The sequence below is a fragment of the Myotis daubentonii genome, chromosome 1, assembly GCF_963259705.1.
Source record: "Myotis daubentonii chromosome 1, mMyoDau2.1, whole genome shotgun sequence".
Lineage (NCBI taxonomy): Eukaryota > Metazoa > Chordata > Mammalia > Chiroptera > Vespertilionidae > Myotis > Myotis daubentonii.
This window is the reverse complement of record NC_081840.1, coordinates 53,345,736-53,365,600: the sequence shown is the minus strand read 5'-3', so window position 1 is coordinate 53,365,600 and position 19,865 is coordinate 53,345,736. Positions and strand designations below refer to the sequence as shown.

The following is a 19,865-nucleotide window of genomic DNA, read 5'->3' as shown; positions in this document are numbered from 1 at the left end:
GCCAATGTCAAATAGCTTATTATAAACATGAAAAAAAAAACAGTTAATTTGATTTTAACTTATAGCAAAGACTCTATATTTTGGGTAACTTTTTGTGTTAATACTCTAACTCCTTGGTTTCAGGACCGCTTTACACATTTAACAATTACTGAAGACCCAAAAGAGTTTTTTTATTCAGGTGGGACATATTCATTAATATTTGCCATATTAGAAATTAAAACAGAAAAATTTAAAAATATGCATTAATATTATTTTAAACTATAATAAACCAATGATAGATTAACATAAGTAATTTTTATGACTATCTTGAAAACAAAAAAAAAATTAAAGAGTGGCAAATCTCTTTAGTGTCTAGCTAGCTTAATCAAAACCTGCTATAGTCTCATATCTACTTCTGCTTTTAATTTGCTAGGAAATGTTTGGTTGAAAAATATAAAGACAATATGGCTTTATAAATATATATAGTTGAAAGGGGGAGTATTTTAAAGCACTTTAGGATAACTGTAAGTGCCCTTCTTTAATACTACACCAAAACTCAACAGTTGGTATTTTCTTAAAGGTTTGTTGGAATGCAAAATCTTACTTACTCCTTATCACTAAACTTTGTACTTTGTTACATTAAAATCTATTAGTCTATCTTACACTTTGAAAGGATCTTTCTTTCAGGCATAATTTTGTAACATCATGAATTGGTTATATGGAAAATACTGGTTTCTTTGAATTATGCAGATCATCCAAATCTTGACAGAGTTCAGTATACAGTGACACAAAAATCTTAATTATTAATACTACCCATCAGAAAAGTCTTGAAGTACTGGGAAGCTGTCAAGATCATGGTAGCTTGCCGAAACCGGTTTGGCTCAGTGGATAGAGCGTCGGCCTGTGGACTGAAAGGTCCCAGGTTCGATTCCGGTCAAGGGCATGTACCTTGGTTGCGGGCACATCCCCAGTATGGGGGATCCATGTGCAGGAGGCAGCTGATCGATGTTTCTCTCTCATCGATGTTTCTAACTCTCTATCTCTCTCCCTTCCTCTCTGTAAAAAATCAATAAAATATATTAAAAAAAAAAAAAAAGATCATGGTAGCAGATACAAGTTTTCAAAAATTCTAATTTTTGCTTGAAAGCTCAAATTTTACTCTTCACAGAAATACTATCAACGGTTTTCCTACGTGACATGTGCCTTTTTCAATTTTGTGGAAATGTTTGCCAAATAACCAAGATTAAGTAACTCATTGTGTGTGTTGAACAGACTCAAAAGTGGCCTCCATGACCCCTCCGCTCTGGTATTCATGTTCTACGTGATTCCCTTTTAGTACAGGCAAGACATGTTACTTGCTTCTAACCAAAAGAATACAGCAAAGGTGACAAGATAAACAATTTTTGTATGTGATCACATTATATAAGATTTTAATGCCACCCAGTTAAGGATTCTCTTTCTCTTTCGGACTTTGAGGAAGCAAAAGCCATGACCCACCTGAAAAAGAGCCAGTCAAAAGCCAGTAAAATACTGAGACTCTCAGTATGACAACCCTTAAGGAACAGTGCTTTCAATAAATACCATGAGAACTTAGAAACAGATATTTCCCCTGCGGAGCTTCAGATGAGACTTCAACCTCAGATCCCACACCTTGAATGTAGCCTTGTGAGATCTTGAAGCAGAGGATCTAGCTAAGCCATGAACTGACTACTAATGCACAAAAAGTATGAGATAAGAAATGTGTGTGGTTTTAAACCACATGTTTATGGTAACATTTCTACACAAAAATAAATAATACACCATGGGTTGTTAGTCATTCTTTCAAGTAAAAATGTTCTTCTGTTTTTAAAAAGTGGGTAGTTTAGCTTACAATTCAATACACAAGTGATTTTCCTCAAAATATATCATACTTCAGACACAGAAATGCTTTATGCATACTACCCATTTCACTACACAAAACATTTTTTAAAGACACATATTCAAAATTAGAATTAACAAAGTATTTCAATACTTCATAAGGTAAATTGAGTATGACTGTAATATTTTTTACTGTGAATGCATGGTGGTGACTAATACAAAAACTATTAGTACAGCTTGATACCACTGTCGTGAGGCACAAGCAGTTTACTCACCATTGCTTTTATATTATAAGTGCAAATGTCAACATGGTGAAAAGGTAAATAGTGTCTTTGTATTATCCTATCTAATAAAGGAGAAACATGGCCAAAACCGGTTTGGCTCGGCGGATAGAGCGTCGGCTTGCGGACTGAAAGGTCCCAGGTTCGATTCCGGTCAAGGGCATGTACCTGTGTTGCGGTCACATCCCCAGTGGGGGATGTGCAGGAGGCGGCTGATTGATGTTTCTCTCTCATCGATGTTTCTGACTCTCTATCTCTCTCCCTTCCTCTCTGTGAAAAATCAATAAAATATATTTTTTTTAAAAAAGAGAGAAACATGGTAATTAGCCTACGACTGCTACCCTTCCCATTGGATTATCAGGGTGATATGCAAATTAACTGCCAGCCAAGATGGCGGCAGGCAGCCAGGCAGCTGGAAGCTAACATGAGGCTTGCTTGCTTCAGTGACGGAGGACTCCAACGTTCCCCGCCTGCTGCTGCCGGCCTCTGAGCTGCAACTCTAAGCAACTATGTTACAAATATAGAAGCTAAACAAAGCCCCAGAAACCTGCTTTAGTCGCCGGGCTTCAGCCAGCAGGATTGCAACATTGTTTCAAATACAGAAGGTAAACAAAGGCCAGAAACCTGCTTTCAGCAGCGGAGGCCTAAGAGCTGGAGCCTCAGAGCTAAAGCTGGCCCAGAATAAAAAGAAAAAGAAAAAAAGGAGTGGTTGGGAGCTTCAGTCACCCGCCAGCCTGAAAACAGCCCTCAGCCCCTCACCCAGACTGGCCAGGCACCCCAGTGGGAACCCCCACCCTGAAGGGTGTGTGACCAGCTGCAAACAGCCATCATCCCCTCACCCAGGCTGGCCAGACACCCCAGTGGGGACCCCCATCCTGATCCAGGACACCCTTCAGGGCAAACCAGCCGGCCCCCACCCATGCACCAGGCCTCCATCCTATATAGTAAAAGGGTAATATGCCTCCCGGCACCGGGATCAGCATGACAGGGGGCAGCACCAAAACCCCCTGATCACCCTGCGGCTCTGTATGTGACAGGTGGCGGGGCCACAACCTCCCTATCCGCCCTGCTCTGCTCGTGACAGGGGAAGGCGCCCCAACCCCGATTGCCCTGTGGCTCTGTGTATGACAGGGTGCGGCGCCCCACCCAGCCCCCCCCACGGGCCCTGCTGTGTGTGTGACGGGGTAGAGCCATAACCTCCCCATCGGCCCTGCCCTGAGTGTGACAGTGGCGGCGCCCCAACCCCGATTGGCCCTGCTCTGTGGGTGATAGAGGGCGACGCCCCAACCGCCCCCGCACAGGCCCTGCTCTGTGTGTGACGGGGTAGAGCTATAACCTCCCCATCGGCCCTGCCCTGAGTGTGACAGGGTGCGGCGCCCCAACCCCCTGATTCGCCTTGCTCTGTGTGTGACAGGGGGCGGTGCCCCAACTCCCCTATCGGCCCTACTCTGTGAGTGACAGGGGGGAGCTCTCCAACCCCCTGATGGGCCCTGCTCTGTGAGTGACAGGGGGGAGCTCCCCAACCCCCTGATCGACCCTGCTCTGTGCGTGACAGGGTACGGAGCCCCACCCACCTGATGGGCCCTGCTCTGTGAGTGACAGGGGGCAGCACCCCAACCGCCTGATTAGCCCTGCTCTGTGCCTGACAGGGGGTGGCGCCGCAACCTGCCCATCGACCCTGCCTTGAGTGTGACAGAGGGCGGTGCCCCAACCCCCCAATCAGCCCTACCCTGAGCATGACTGAGGGTGGCATCGCAATCTCCCGATCCGCCCTGCTCTGTGCATGACAGGGGGCGGCGCCCCAACTCCCTAATTGGCCCTGCTCTGAGCCCGACCAGGGGCTGCACCTAGGGATTGGGCCTGCCCTCTGCCACTCGGGAACAGGCCTAAGCCAGCAGGTCGTTTTCTCCCGAGGGGTCCCAGACTGCGAGACGGCACAGGCCGGGCTGAGGGACCCCGCCCGCCCGATTGCACAAATTTTTGTGCACCGGGCCTCTCATTATTACAATAAATGTCAACATAGTGAAAAAGGCAAATATTGTCTTTCTATTTTTGTGATAATAGTGTTGATTTTCAAACTCATGAAAGAATCTCTGAAGAAATTCCAGGGCCTGAAAATTGCACTTTGAAAATGGTCGCACGAAAGCAATGCTACCATTTTTTTTTCTTAACACGTAAGCGCCATGGCAGTCACGGGTGACTGACACTATACTTTCCATCTGGAAGACAAAACAGGCCAGACGCTTAACGTGTTAAAGTATACATTTATGTACAATATATCTACACTAATAAAAGAGAAAAATGGTAATTGGCATACGACGCTACCCTTTTCATTGGCTAATCAGGGCTATATGCAAATTAACTGCCAACAAGATGGCGGTTAATTTGCATATGTAGGCACAATGCAGGGAGGCGAAAGGGAAAGCAGGAAGAAGCCCCCTGCCACTGACAGTGATCGGAAACCCAGGGGGGAGCTAAGAGCTGAGGGGCAGGGCAAAGGCGGCCCTGGGGCCGCCTTTGCCCTGCCCCCCAGCCATGATCGGAGAATCAGGTGCCTTTTCCACCCTGGCCAGTGAGAGCAGGAAGTAGGGGTGGAGCCAGCGATGGGAGCTGGGCACGGTCGAAGCTGGCAGTCCCAGGAGCTAGGGGTCCCTTGCCTGGGCCTAAAGTGAAGCCCACGATCGCGGGGCCACTGCCACTGCAGGTCCCCGCTGCCCGGGCCAGACGCCTAGGCCAGAGGCGTTAGGCCTGGGCAGGGGCGGAGCCTGCAACCACTGGGAGCTGGGGGTCCCCTGCCCAGGCCTGACACCTCTGCCGGAGGCCTCAGGCCTGGTCAAGGGGCCGATCCGGTGATTGGTGATCAAGGGTGATGAGGGTCAACTCCTCTGGCCGAGGCATCAGGCCTAGGTGGGGGGCGGAGCCGGGGATTCGGGGGATATGATGGTCCCCTTGCCCAGGCCTGAAGCCTGGGTCAGAGGCGTCAGGCTTGGGCGGGGGGTGGAGCAAGCAATCAGAGGGAGATGGGGGTCCCCTGCCCAGGCATGATTCCTGGGCCAGAGGCCTCAGGCCTCGGCAGGGGCCAGAGCCAGTGATCGGGGGGAGATGGGGGTCCCCTGTCCAAGCCTGACACCTCTGGCGGAGGCGTCATGCCTGGGCAAGGGGCCAATCAGGCGATCGGAGGGTGATGGGGTTCTACGCCTCTGGCCGAGGCGTCAGGCCTGGGCAAGAGGCAGAGCCAGCAATCGGAGGGGTCTGGGGATCCTCTGCCCAGGCCTGACGCCTGGGCCAGAGGCATCAGGCCTGGGCTGGGGGCAGAACCAGTGATGGGGGGAAATGAGCGTCCCCTGCCCAGGCCTGACGCCTCTGTCAGAGGCGTCAGGCCTGGGCAAGGGGCCGATCCTGCGATTGGAGGGTGATGGGGGTCAACGCCTGAGGGCTCCCAGTATGTGAGAGGGGGCAGGCTGGGCTGAGGGACACTCCCCCCCCCCCACACACACACACCCAGTGCACGAATTTCGTGCACCGGGCCCCTAGTGTGTATATATATATATAAATACATATGAACTATGGGTTAGTCTGAGTAAAATTCCAAATCTATCATTTGCCAGCTCTGTGGCAGTAATGAATTACTGGACCTCTGTGAGCCTCAATTTCCTCAAATATAAAATAGGGTAACAATAGTGCCTACATCACAGGATATTTAAGAATTAAATCAGATTTACTTATATTACATATATATATATATACATATATATATATGTATGTGTCATTTAGCACAAAGCCTTACACATATTAACAGTTCAATAAATTTTAACTATTACCATTAACTAGTACTTTTTGTTGAGGTTTTTTTTTTTAATACTATAAAGGTACGTTTTCAGAATAAAAAGCTATGATAGGCTCTCAATAATTTTCCCAATTAAGAATGAAGAACACTTGGTGCATTTTATAATCTTAGACAGTTTGCCATTATGCAATATTCATTACTGATTATACTTTTATTCATGTTTTGATAGCACAGTTTTTAATACTGTACCTATTTAATTTAATCATATTACTAAGAAACAGGTTGTGTAGTTAGTTCCTGCAGTTATTTCTTTGGGTACTGGTTGAGCTCTTAATGCTGACATTTTCTGATGTTGATAATGCTTCTACCCATGCTAGTTCAGAATTTTAATTGGGTATTGTTGACATTTATAAATAATATCCAATGTATACCTGAGCTGACTGTGTAGTTTCAGAAACACTTACAGGTTTAGACAAAGGCTGAACAATAACAGAATTATCTGAAGATCTAGTTTCAGGATGAAAATTTACTGGCGAGGCAGCCACTGGATTTGATGTTGGGTTCGTGTAGTGTTGACTTGTAGGCTTGAATGCAGCAGTAATACCTGTATTTCAAAATTACACAATATATTGAATATATTTCTGTATAATCAATGATATCAAAATACTTCTCTTTAAAATTAAAAGAGTAAAATAATACTGTACCCCGACTGAGTGCACCATTCTTTATTCCTCTTGAATATGAGCTGGGGTTTACTCTATTTAAAATATCTGAAAAAAATTGAATTTATTTTAAAATTCATTTGTTTGAATGAAATATATATTAAGATAATAGAAATCATGAATTGAAAACAAATAGATTCCTGGAAGAAGTTATAAGTTATCACTATTCTAAAATACAGTTAAACTTATTTATTTCTTTATTTACTAAAGGGACAAGATTCCAAGCTTTAATTGTTGCATAGTATTAGAACAACCTTTTTAACTATAACTCAAAATCCAAAGGCTAAAAATAAAAAATTGATAAATCTGACTATATAAGTCAAACCTTTTATATGGCAAAGAAATATTCCACATTATTAATAAAACTTTTCCAAAAGTACATTCATATACAACTTATAATTGAAGTATATGTCTATCTTTGAGTGATGATAGGTTTGTATATACACTCAGGTTCCTATTACTCAAAATCAAAATCTTGTCCAAGCTTCATATCCCATTCACATCCCTAAAAGCTTTGAAGTGACCTTATGAGGGATCTCATTGGATTATCTGCACCATTACTCTTGATTTCTAAAAGGGAAACTAACAGAGGCTACAAACTAAAATGAACCTACAGTTTACCAGAGTATCTTATAACTTAAGGAGTTTCAAATCTACCACTATAGCAGAAGTCAATGTGAGTCTCTAATATGACTTTCAGGATCAGTTTAAACTTCCTTATTCTTACATGCATATAAACTCTGTAATGTAACTCTTAGGTTACTCAATTATCAAACTAAAATTTGGAAGAGTGGGTTTTGCCTAAAATTGTTGGTTAGAAAAAGGTAAAAGCACAAACACTCCAAATATCATTAAAATGTCCTTTACTTCCATCCCAGTAAAAAATAACCAGATCTCATAAAATAATCCTATAAAGTAAGGGGCCACACAGAAGTAGGGTTATTATCTGGTAATGACAATGTAGTGTCTATAACTAAGCACTACATATGTCCTATTGAATAAACAACTTTGCTCCAATAACTTAACATCATTTTCATTCTGAAATTCATGATTAAGTATTTACCAAAACAACAAAGAACTATTATTAAAGTACTTTTTAGTGGTTGTATTCTACAAAACATAGATTTTCCCCTTCTTTCTGATAATTCTATGTAAACATTCAAACCATATTCCATGTTAACATTTTATGGCCTACACATAACCAACAATACAATCATTTAAATTCTGTATCTTAACAATTCAGAAAAGAAATTCCACTAGGGGTCAATCTCCTTTTTGACATAATTATTTTAAAACTAGAGGCCCGGTGCATGAATTCGTGCACCACTGTGGTTCCTCAGCCTGGCCTGCGGGATCGAGCAGAAACTGGCTCTCCAACATCCCCCGAGGGCTCCTGGATTGTGAAAGGGCACAGGCCAGGCCAAGGGACCCCCACTGGTGCACGATCGGGGCTGGAGAGGGACACAGGAGGTTGGCCAGCCAGGGAGGGACTGCAGGAGGGCTCCAGGGTGTGTCTGGCCTGTCTCGCTCAGCCCCAATCGGTCAGACCCCAGCAGCAAGCTAACCTACAGGTAAGAGCATCTACCCCCTGGTGGTCAGTGCACGTCATAGCAAGCAGTTGAGCGGCCTTAGCATATCATTAACGTATTACGCTTTGATTGGTTGAACGAACAACCGGACGACCTGACACTTAGCATATTAGGCTTTTATTATATAGGACTAGTATACACTATTCTAGTTGAACACTGTTAAATCATGTTCAATCAGTATAAAATCAACTTGAATCTTAACTGTCATGTTTTCAATAAGAGAATTTCAACAACAATTTTACAATATGGTAATAGTCCAGTATAAAATAATCACAATTACTAGAAACAATAATTAAAGAGAATATATAATTATGTTCTACTATCATCAACAAGTATCATTCTATTTATAATCAAAGTGGCACTCCAATTAGAACCTCCATGAGAGATTATTAATGTGCCAGAGGAAGTGGTATTGAGAATTCAATTGTTATTATCCCTCTGATAAAACTGAATAAAAGTGCCCTTACAAGTTTAGGGGCAACAGAAGAAAGTATCAGGCTTTCCAAATATTTTAAAGTAACCTCTTGTTTTTTAAGGGCAAAGAGCAAGGGATTCTTTTTAAAAATACCTGTATTTTTATTGATTTTAGAGACAGAGGACGGGAGAGGGAGAGAGGGATAAAAATATGGATGGGCTGCCACCTGCACGCCCCTACTGGGGATCTGGCAACCCAGGCATATACCCTTACCAGGAATCGAACCAGTGACCACTCAATGCATGGGACAACACTTAATCCCCTGAATTACACCGGCAGAGCTAAAGTAGCCTCTTAATCACACTTTTAAGCACTATCTTGGTAAGAAAATCTAACATTCATACATTATTTCTCTACACTTCTATATATTTTTGAGCGAATATTTTAAAAGGTGTTATTGCTCTTTGCGTGAACATTATAACAAGGTCAAATCCAATTACTCTAACTGAAATCTAGTATCTACAAACGTGTCAAGATGTTCTGTTAAAAACCATAAAGATTTAAGTTTTAACTAACTGCTATGTCATCCAAATATAGTAGCTGTAGACAGTGCCTTTCTCTTTCATGAATATAAATGCAAGTTGCTGGAAAATGAATGTGATCAGAAGCAACTATTAGCATACAGGCCAGAGACTGCAATCATTCACTACCCATACATTTTGTATCTATGAATGGATGACACTGCGATAAGGCAGGTTGCCTAGAATTGAGAACCCCTATCTAAGAATAACACAAACTTATTTAGTACATTCTGACATTTTAAACAAAGTATTCTAAACCCTTTTTTCCCTCTACTTCTGAGTTTAAGTGGAAAAAAAAAATAAGAATACATATATAAATAGAAAATTTAGCTCCATAAAAATTATGATTTCTAATAACAAAAGACCTCCAATGTCACCAGCTAATCTTAGTCCATTTCTTTTTCTCAAATCTGATATTTTAACCTAACTCCTCCCTCAAGTACCCAATCACATCCCCACCCTGTTTCTAAAAGTCTTACTTATCTCCCACCCAATCTTTCATTCCCAACTCTTTACAGAGAAGCAAGGACATAAGTACCTCCTAAGCCAGTTTGTAAACTTTTTCCATTAGAAACAGTATTTTATAAAACTTGGCTTCACTAAAAATAAATGCTTACTTGAAATTGCTGGTTTTGAACTTGATATCTCTCCAACAAAGATAGGCTCATCATCATCATCCTCCTCAACCTCTTTTACTTTCTTCTGCCAGGGTTCCAACTCTTCTTCTTCACATTCCATAAAGAGTTCTGCCATTTTTGACTTACCTAATTTTCAAAAGGAAAGCAAACCTTATTTTCAAAAAGAAAAATACATTTTTAATACATAGTATACTTAGGATCTACTTTAATAATCCGAGTAGCAATTTCTGAATTGATATTTGTAGTTAGTACATAGTAGCAATAGTGAGAAACTCAGAACTCATTCTCTTAGATGTTAGATAACTGGACAGATACATAGGTAGATAGAGATAGAAATAGGTAATGGCTGACTAGTTATTTACAGTGGACTGAAAATTTAGATACAATCTAAGTGAGTTTCAGTCATATGCCTGGAATATGAGTATATCTACAAAAATGATTTCACTTAATCATTATCTGAAAAAAGAATATTAACAAAAAGGAGATAAACTAAGAATAAGAGGCAATAGAGGTAATAGGCAGGGTTCTCTCTCTCAGGAGCTTGCTCACACCTTCCCTTTCCTTCTCTCCTTCCCCCACCAAGCATGTAACCTTTACCTTTCTCTCTCCTAAGCTCCACTGGCCTTTCTTTTGCCTCTGTAACTTGTTTCCTAAAACTATTTCTTCTACGGTTCACTTCTACCTCTGTGACTTTCTGCATAATCTTTTGCTTATAATTTGAAAAAATGAGGCAATAACTGGGAAATATACTACAAAAATGGAACCAAATTTAGGAAGGCCAGGCATAGATTAGAGTAAAACAGGAATGAGGTGCTAGACAAAAATAGGGAACAAAATGAGGCTTATTCCATGCAGGGCAAATTTCTCACCTGAAGATACAGACCAAAGAGCATATAGTAAATAACAACAATCCTAGATGTTCTGACCAAACACTGAGTCCCCAGGAAGCATTTTAGTGCCTTGCTCTTACATGGATAGACAACCAATAAGCACCATTAATTTCAGGAAAACCTCCTGTTTTTCAGACCAAAGTCAATAAAACAGATAAAAGAATCCTAAGGAAAAGAGGCAAATGCAGATAGCAAGAAAAATATTAGAAAAAATATATAATTAGCATATTTAGAGATATAAGACAAGAAAGAATATTATAAAAAATAATATTCAGAAAACAAAATATAAGATTAAGAATATGATAATCAAAATTTTTCAACTCAGTTTTAAAAATACTGAAACCGAGAGCTGGTTCTTTTGAAAGCATAAACAAGATTGATCAACTTTTAGCCAGATTCATCAAGAAACAAAGAGAGGACCCAAATAAGTAAAATCCAAAATGAAAGCGGTGAAGTAACAACTGACATCACAGAAATACAAAGGATTATAGGAAAATACTATGAGCAACTATATGCCAACAAGCTGGACAATGTGGATGAAATGGAAAAATTTCTTTAAAAAAAAAAATCTTCCCAAACTAAATCAAGAAGCAGCAGAAAACCTGAATAGGCCAATAACAACTGAGGAAATAGAAGCAATAATCAAAAAACTCCCAGCAAACAAAAGCCCTGTCAAAAAGGCTTCACGGGGAAGTTTTACCAAACATTCAAAGAACTAACACCTATCCTCCTCACATTATTCCCAAAAAATCCAGGAGGAAGGAATACTTTCAACCTCTTTTTCTGAGGCCAGCATAAAGACACTAGGAAAAAAGAGAATTAAAGGCCAATATCCCTGATCAACATAGATGCTAAAATCCTCAACAAAATTCTAGCAAATCGAATCCAGCATTACATTAGAAAGATATACACCATGACCAAGTAGGATTTATTCAGGGGATGCAAGGATGGTACAATATCTGCAAATCAATAAATGTGATACATCACATAAACAAACTGAGACAAAAATCACAGAATCAATCTATGCAAAAAAAAAGCATTTGACAAAATCCAACACCCTTTCTTGATAAAAACTCTCAGCAAAGTGGGATAGAGGGACCCTACCTCAACATAATAAAAGCCTTATATGACAAACCTACAGCCAACATCATAATCAATGGGCAAAACTAAAACCATTTCCCCTAAGAAAAGGAACAAGACAGGAATGCCCACTTTCACCACTCCTGTTCGATATAGTACTAGAAGTGCTAGCCATAGCAATCAGACAAGAAGAAGAAATAAAAGGCATCCAAATTGGAAAAGAAGCCCTAACCGGTTTGGCTCAGTGAATAGAGCGTCGGCCTGCAGACTCAAGGGTCCCAGGTTCGATTCCGGTTAAGGGCATGTACCCTGCTTGCGGGCACATCCCCAGTGGGGAGTGTGCAGGAGGCAGCTGATCGATGTTTCTCTCTCATCGATGTTTCTAACTCTCTATCCCTCTCCATTCCTCTCTGTAAGAAATCAATAAAATATATTTTTAAAAAATTGGAAAAGAAAAATGTCCTTATTTGCAGATGACATGATACTGTATATAGAAAAACCCCAATTACTCCATCAAAAAACTACTAGACTTAATAAATGAATTTGGCAATGTAGCAGAATACAAAATTAACACCCAGAAATCTATGGAATTTTTATACACCAACAGTGAACTCACAGAAAAAGAAACTAAAAAAATCAATCCCATTTACCATTGCACCAAAAAAATTAAAATATCTAGGAATAAACTTAACTAAGGAGGTAAAAGACCTGTACTCGGAAAACTACAGGACACTGAAAAAGGAGATAGAGGAAGACATAAATGGAACATACTGTGTTTATGGATTGGTAGAATCAACATCATTAAAATATCCATACTACCCAAAGCAATCTCCAGATTCATTGCAATCCCCATTAAAATACCAATGGGATATTTCAAAGACCTAGAACAAACTCTCCAAAAATTCATCTGGAATTTAAAAAAAGACCCCGAATAGCCACAGCAATCCTGAGAAAAAAGAACAAAGTTGAAGGGACCACAATACCAGATATCAAGCTACCAGGTGTTCCATGAATAATGTGGATTTTGTAATCAAAGAAAACATGGTAATTTCAAGAGAAATATCAAAAGTGCTTTATTCAAAGTAATGTCCATCACTAGCTACACATTTCCCCCATCTTTCAGGTAATTTGTGGATACCGTCCCAATAGAACTTTTCTGTTTTGTGGCAAACCATTCAGAGACCCAATTTTCCACTTCTTCATACGTTTTGAAGTGCTGCTCAGAAAGTGCGTGTGCCCTTGATCGGAACAAGTGATCATCTGAAAGAGCAAGTTGTGGTGAATATGGCGGGTGGGTTAATGCTTCCCAGGTAAGATCTTTTAACGTGTCTTTAACTGGTTTTGAAGTGTGTGATGGTGTGTTATCATGAAGCAACAACTTTTTTTTTTAATATATTTTATTGATGTTTTACAGAGAGGAAGGGAGAGAGATAGTTAGAAACATCGATGAGAGAGAAACATCAATCAGCTGCCTCCTGCACATCTCCCACTGAGAATGTGCCCGCAACCAAGGTACATGCCCCTGACTGGAATCGAACCTGGGACCCTTCACTCCGCAGGCCGACGCTCTATCCACCGAGCCAAACTGGTTTCGGCATAAGCAACAACTTTTACCATTTGCAACAACATGGATGAACTGGAGAGCATTATGCTAAGCGAAATAAGTCAGTTGGAGAATATAAATATCACAGGATCTCATTCATATGTGGGAAACAATGAACAACATAATTTAATGAACAAAACTAGATCCAGAGACACATGGCAGGGGAGGGTGTCGTTAGAGATGAACCAAAGGACTTGTATGCATGCATATTAGCATAACCCAGGGACACAGACACTGAGGAGGTGGGGGCTTGCCCTCGGGGGTGGGGGTGTCAATTGGGGAAAAAGAAAACATAAGTAATACTTTAAACAATTAAAAGAAAAGAACTAACCCTACCAGCACCTTGATCTTGTAGTCTCCAAAATTATGAGAAAATATATGTCTATTGTTTAATCTATCCAGTCTATGATACTTTGTTGTGGCAGCCCTAGAAAACTAATACAAAAGACAATGGATGGAGGACTTCCTCATTCTTTTTAACAAGACACTGCCACTGGCAATACAGTGGTTCCCTTATCCATAGGTAATACATTCCAAGATCACCAGTGTAAGCCTGAAACCTAGGACAGTAATAAACGCTATATAAACTATGTTTTTTTTTCTAGAAATACATATGATAAAGTTTGATTTATTAATTAGGCACAGTAAGAAATTAACAACAACTAATAAAATAGAACAATAACAATATATTATAGTAAAAGTTATGTGAATGTGGTCTTTCTCTCTCAAAATGTCATATTGTTCTGTATTCACCCTTCTTCCTGTGATAGGAGATACTACAATGCCTACTGATGAGATAAAGTGAGGTGAATGGCTTAGGCATTGTGAGAGCAATAGGCTACTTTATTAGGGTTATTTGAACACAAGCACTAATAATTCCATAGTTTATCTGATAACTGAGACAACTGTGTAAGTGACTAAATGACCAGTGGACAGGTAGCATTATGCAGTATGGATACACTGGATAAAGAGATGATTCTCCCAGATTTGGATTGAGTTGGAAGGTGAGATTCCATCATGCTACTCTAAAAGACACTCAATTTAAAACTTAGTGTTTATTTCTGGGATTTTCGGTTTAATATTTTCAGATTGTGGTTTACTACAAGTAACTGAAACCACATAAAACAAAATGTCAAATAAAGGGAAACTACTGTATACCTAGAATATATTGTTAGGGGGAAAATTTTAAGACACATAATAGCTTTATAATTTTTTTAGAAATTCTTTTTGTCTATGCATAAAAGAAATATATGTAATTATGTATACTAAACTGATAATAGTAGTTATTACTGAGCACAGTGACAAAACATTTCTACTTTACTCACTTTTTAATTTCCATTCATTGTTTTTATGTGAGCATTTGTTACTTTAACAATTCTAAGAGTTCTTATCTTTAAGGAAATATGCCTACCTCTCATCCTTTCTCCTGAAGGAAAGTTATTAATACACTAGAGGCCCGATGCATGAAGATTCGTGCAAGAATGAGCCTTCCTTCCCGTAGCTGCCAGCACTGCCTTCGCTCTGGCCAGAGCCACCTTTCTGCCTTCATTCTGGCCTGGAGCCTCCTTTCCACCTTCCCACACTGCCCAGAGGCCCAGAGCTGCCTTCATTCCAGCTCAGAGCCACCTTTCTGCCTTCCCACAATGCCCAGAGGCCTGGAGGAGTGCGGAACGCCTGAGTCATCACCATGGCGAGGACACAAGCATCCCACCAAGCCCCCGGCCACTCAGTGCCTGCATATGCAAATTTACCGACCATCTTTGTTGGGTTAATTTGCATACTCACTCCTGATTGGCTGGTGGGCACAGCAAAGGTATGGTCAATTTGCATCTTTCTCTTTTATTAGTGTAGACTAGAGGCCCGGTACACAAACCTGTGCACTCAGGGTCCCTCAGCCCGGCATGTGCCCTCTCGCAGTCTGGGACCCCTCGGGAGATAACGACCTGCTGGCTTAGGCCTGCTCCTGGGTGGCAGAGGGCAGGCCCAATCCCTAGGTGCAACCCCTGGTCGGGCTCAGAGCAGGGCCAATTGGGGAGTTGGGGCGCCGGCCCCTGTCATGCACACAGCAGGGCGGATCAGGAGGTTGCGATGCCACCCTCGGTCACACTCAGGGTAGGGCCGACTGGGGGGTTGGGGCACCGCCCCGTCACACTCAAGGCAGGGTCGATGGGCAGGTTGCGGCGCCACCCCCTGTCACGCACAGAGCAGGGCCAATCAGGGGGTTGGGGCGCTGCCCCCTGTCACACACAGAGCAGGGACCATCAGGGGTGTTGGGGCTCCGGACCCTGTCACACACATAGCAGGGTGGATAGGGAAGTTCTGGCCCTGCCCCCTGTAACACACAGAGCCGCAGAGAGATCAGGGGGTTGGGGCACCTTCCCCTGTCACGAACAGAGCAGGGCGGATAGGGAGGTTGTGACGCTGCCCCCTGTCACACACAGAGCCGCAGGGCGATCAGGGGGTTTGGGCGCTGCCCCGTCACGCTGATCCCGGTGCCGGGAGGCCTCTCGGCTCCACTGATCCCAGTGCTGGGAGGCATATTACCCTTTTACTATATAGGATAGAGGCCTGGTGCATGGGTGGGGGCCGGCTGGTTTGCCTTGAAGGGTGTCCTGGCTCAGGGTGGGAGTCCCCACTGGGGTGCCTGGCCAGCCTGGGTGAGGGGATGATGGCTGTTTGCAGCTGGTCACACACCCTTCAGGGTGGGGGTTCCCACTGGGGTGCCTGGCCAGTCTGGGTGAGGGGCTGAGGGCTGTTTTCAGGCTGGCGGGTGACTGAAGCTCCCAATTGCTCCTTTTTTTTCTTATTTTTTAATTCTGGGCCAGCTTTAGCTCTGTCTCCAGCTCTGAGGCCTCCACTGCTGAAAGCAGGTATCTGGTTTGTTTGGGTTCTATAATCGAAACACTGTATCAACTCCAGCTCTGAGATCCCGGCTGGTTGAAAGCAGGTTTCTGGGGTTTTGTTTAGCTTCTATATTTATAACAATGTTTCAATCTGCAAGCTCAGAGGCCGGCAAGGCAGGCAGGGAACATTGGAGTCCTCCGTCACTGAAGCAAGCAAGCCTCATGTTAGCTTCAAGCTGGCTGGCTGCCGGCCGCCATCTTGGCTGGCAGTTAATTTACATATCGCCCTGATTAGCCAATGGGAAGGGTAGCAGACGTACGGCTAATTACCATGTTTCTCTTTTATTAGATAGGATAAGCCACGTATACTAGTATCAGTTATGGCAGTAACAATTACTTTTTGGCTAAAAAGGGTTGTCGCCAATAAAGTTGTAAATTGTCACTTATGTACTGACACATGATATCAGTCTATTTTATGAGTCATTTTATGTAAAACCAAATAGTGAAACATGAAACCTGGTATTCAGAAATCCTTGGATCTAATTTATCTCCAAACTCACCATGTGATTCCAGACAATGCACCAAGTTATATATGTTCTCCTTCCTATAAAATAAAAATACCTAATATAAGAGTGAATTTCATTAAAGTAAATGTACACATATTTAATACTTTATCTATAAAAAGCTCTATTTTAAAGTTTGATATGTTTGACATATACATGTAACTTATTTACATAATTGGTTCATTCCTGAATGAATCCTAATTTAGTGAGCAAAACGGGGATTCTATTAAGCATTTACTACTTGAATAAATCTGAATTATTACATTATGAATATTTTTTAAATGCATCCTTTTGTAAAAATGAGGAATCACCTCATAATGTATTGTTTAAGTAAATCTGAATTTTCAAATACTAAGTGACATTAATCTTTTACTGCTACCTATTCTTATTTCAGATATAACTGAAATTATTTCCATAAGAACACGTAATTTTAAACATGCTTTAATTGACATTTTTCTCGTTTTTATCAATGAACTTAAAAAGAAAAGAAAATTAGTTGGATATATTTTATCATAGATTAACTTATTCAAAAATAACTACTCATTCACCACTTCTGTATACAAGGTAATATGCTAAGTTCTAGGGGGAAAAAACAAAGATGAATATGTTATAATCCATGTCTTCAGAAAGCTACAGTGTAGTATGTCTATAATCCTTTGGGCTTAAAAAAGACATTTGTTGGCGTTGGTTGAAAATCATCTGTGACCTTGGCCATGGCCATGGGTGAGAGTCAGCACCCAAAGCCACGTGGGGCCTCAGCTCACTGTCCACTCAATGTGGGGAGGTGAAACCCAGGCCCCATCACGCACAAAAAGAAAAAATGACATTTGAACTGCTTTAAGAATTTGTCTTCTGGATTCACACACACAAGCATAAATTTTACAAAATATACAATCTAATCTAATAAAAGAGAAACATGGTAATTGGCGTACGACCGCTACCCTTCCCACTGGCTAATCAGGGAGATATGCAAATTAACTGTCAGCCAAGATGGAGGCCAGCAGCCAGGCAGCTTGAAACTAACATGAGGCTTGCTTGCTTCAGTGATGGAGGATTCCAACATTCCCCGCCTGCCTTGCCGGCCTCTGAGCCTGCAGTTTGAAACATTTTAACAAATATGGAAGCTAAAAAAAAACCCCAGAAACCAGCTTTCGGCGAGCTGGGATCTCAGAGCTAGAGTCAGAGCTGGAGTTATACATTGTTTCGATTACCTACTTTCAGCAGCGGAGGCCTAAAAGCTGGAGCCTCAGAGCTAAAGCTGGCCCAGAATAAAAATATAAGAAAAAAAAGGAGCAGTTGGGAGCTTCAGTCACCCGCCAGCCTGAAAACAGCCCTCAGCCCCTCACCCAGACTGGCCAGGCACCCCAGTGGGGACCCCCACCCTGAAGGGTGTGTGACCAGCTGCAAACAGCCCTCAGCCCCTCACCCAGACTGGCCAGGCACCTCAGTGGGGACCCCCACCCTGAATGGTGTGTGACCAGCTGCAAACAGCCATCATCCCCTCATCCAGACTGGCCAGGCACCCCAGTGGGGACTCCCACCCTGATCCAGAACACCCTTCAGGGCAAACCAGCCAGCCCCACCCATGCACCAGGCCTCTATCCTATATAGTAAAAGGGTAATATGCCTCCCAGCACCAGGATCAGCGGAGCCGAGAGGCCTCCCAGCACCGGGATCAGCGTGACAGGGGCAGCGCCCAAACCCCCTGATCGCCCTGCGGCTCTGTGTGTGACAGGGGGTGGGGCCACAACCTCCCTATCCGCCCTGCTCTGTTCGTGACAGGGGAAGGCGCCCCAACCTCCTGATCAGCCCTGCTCTGTGCCTGATACGGGGGAGTTCCCCAACCTCTGATCGCCCTGTGGCTCTGTGTGTGACAGGGTGCGGCGCCCCAACCCCCCCCCCCCCCCAACGGGCCCTGCTCTGTGTGTGACAGGGTAGAGCCATAACCTCCCCATCAGCCCTTGCCCTGAGTGTGAGAGTGGCGGCGCCCCAAACCCCTGATCGGCCCTGCTCTGTGGGTGATAGAGGGCGGCGCCACAACCCCCCCCCACGGGCCCTGCTCTGTGCGTGATGGGGTAGAGCCATAACCTCCCCATCGGCCCTGCCCTGAGTGTGAGAGTGGTGGCATCCCAACCCCCTGATCGGCCTTGCTCTGTGGGTGATACAGGGCGGTGCCCCAACCCCCTGATCTGCCCTGCTCTGTGTGTGACAGGGGGCGGTGCCCCAACTCCCCTATGGGCCCTACTCTCTGAGTGACAAGGGGGAGCTCCTCAACCCCCTGATGGGCCCTGCTCTGTGCGTGACAGGGGGTGGCGCCGCAACCTCCCCATCAACCCTGCCTTGAGTGTGACAGGGGGCGGTGCCCCAACCCCCCAATCGGCCCTACCCTGAGCGTGACTGGGGGTGGCATCGCAACCTCCCGATCCACCCTGCTCTGTGCATGACAGGGGCCGGCGCCCCAACTCCCCAATTGGCCCTGCTCTGAGCCCGACCAGGGGCTGCACCTAGGGATTAGACCTGCCCTCTGCCACCCGGGAGCAGGCCTAAGCCAGCAGGTCATTATCTCCCGAGGGGTCCCAGACTGCGAGAGGGCACAGGCCAGGCTGAGGGGTCCCCCCTTCCCCCCGAGTGCACAAATTTTTGTGCACCAGGCCTCTAATATTTTTATAAAGCTGTTTTAGTTATAAAGCACAAAAGTTCAAATATTAAATAGCAGATATCTAAAATATTGAGAAACACGGATAATTCAACCTTCATATTGCTTTTTAACCTCAGGCTGAAAAAGCAAATTTTCCTGCTTTTTAATTTCCAAGGCTTTTGGTCTGAACTGAAATAGTCCACAGAGATAAAAAAGCATTATTTTAACTTCAGAAGTAATTGCTATAAATGGTTGAACTACTATCACCAGAGACTCTATGGAATCTTGTTTTTAACTAAATTCACCAAGTTTTAAAGTCTCACTATTTAAGTCTCTTTAACTCAATTACTTGAATAATTGTAGCTTGTTCCTAAACATTCCTGATTGGCTGGTGGGCGC

General features: G+C 43.1%; 1 protein-coding gene and 1 non-coding gene across 12 annotated transcripts in view; one reads left to right on the top strand and one right to left on the bottom strand.

Moving 5' to 3' along the window:
• ZNF280D (zinc finger protein 280D) overlaps positions 1-19,865 on the bottom strand; it is a 136,838-nt gene that overhangs the window by 96,372 nt on the left and 20,601 nt on the right. For 6 of the 11 annotated variants that reach the window (XM_059700121.1, XM_059700137.1, XM_059700130.1 and 3 more), the window contains 4 exons: positions 16,826-16,869; positions 9,829-9,975; positions 6,609-6,674; positions 6,369-6,508 (listed from right to left, as the gene is read on the bottom strand). In XM_059700121.1, the coding sequence (XP_059556104.1) occupies positions 6,369-6,508; positions 6,609-6,674; positions 9,829-9,964 (342 nt within the window). In that variant the 5' untranslated portion in view covers positions 9,965-9,975; positions 16,826-16,869. Of the gene's footprint in view, positions 1-6,368; positions 6,509-6,608; positions 6,675-9,828; positions 9,976-16,825; positions 16,870-19,865 lie in introns of those variants that run through there. The other 5 variants (XM_059700057.1, XM_059700066.1, XM_059700093.1 and 2 more) reach the window with 1 other exon arrangement.
• LOC132225254 (small nucleolar RNA ACA64) lies at positions 17,512-17,635 on the top strand. The gene has a single exon (XR_009450826.1). It is a non-coding gene; the product is annotated as a small nucleolar RNA ACA64 (small nucleolar RNA).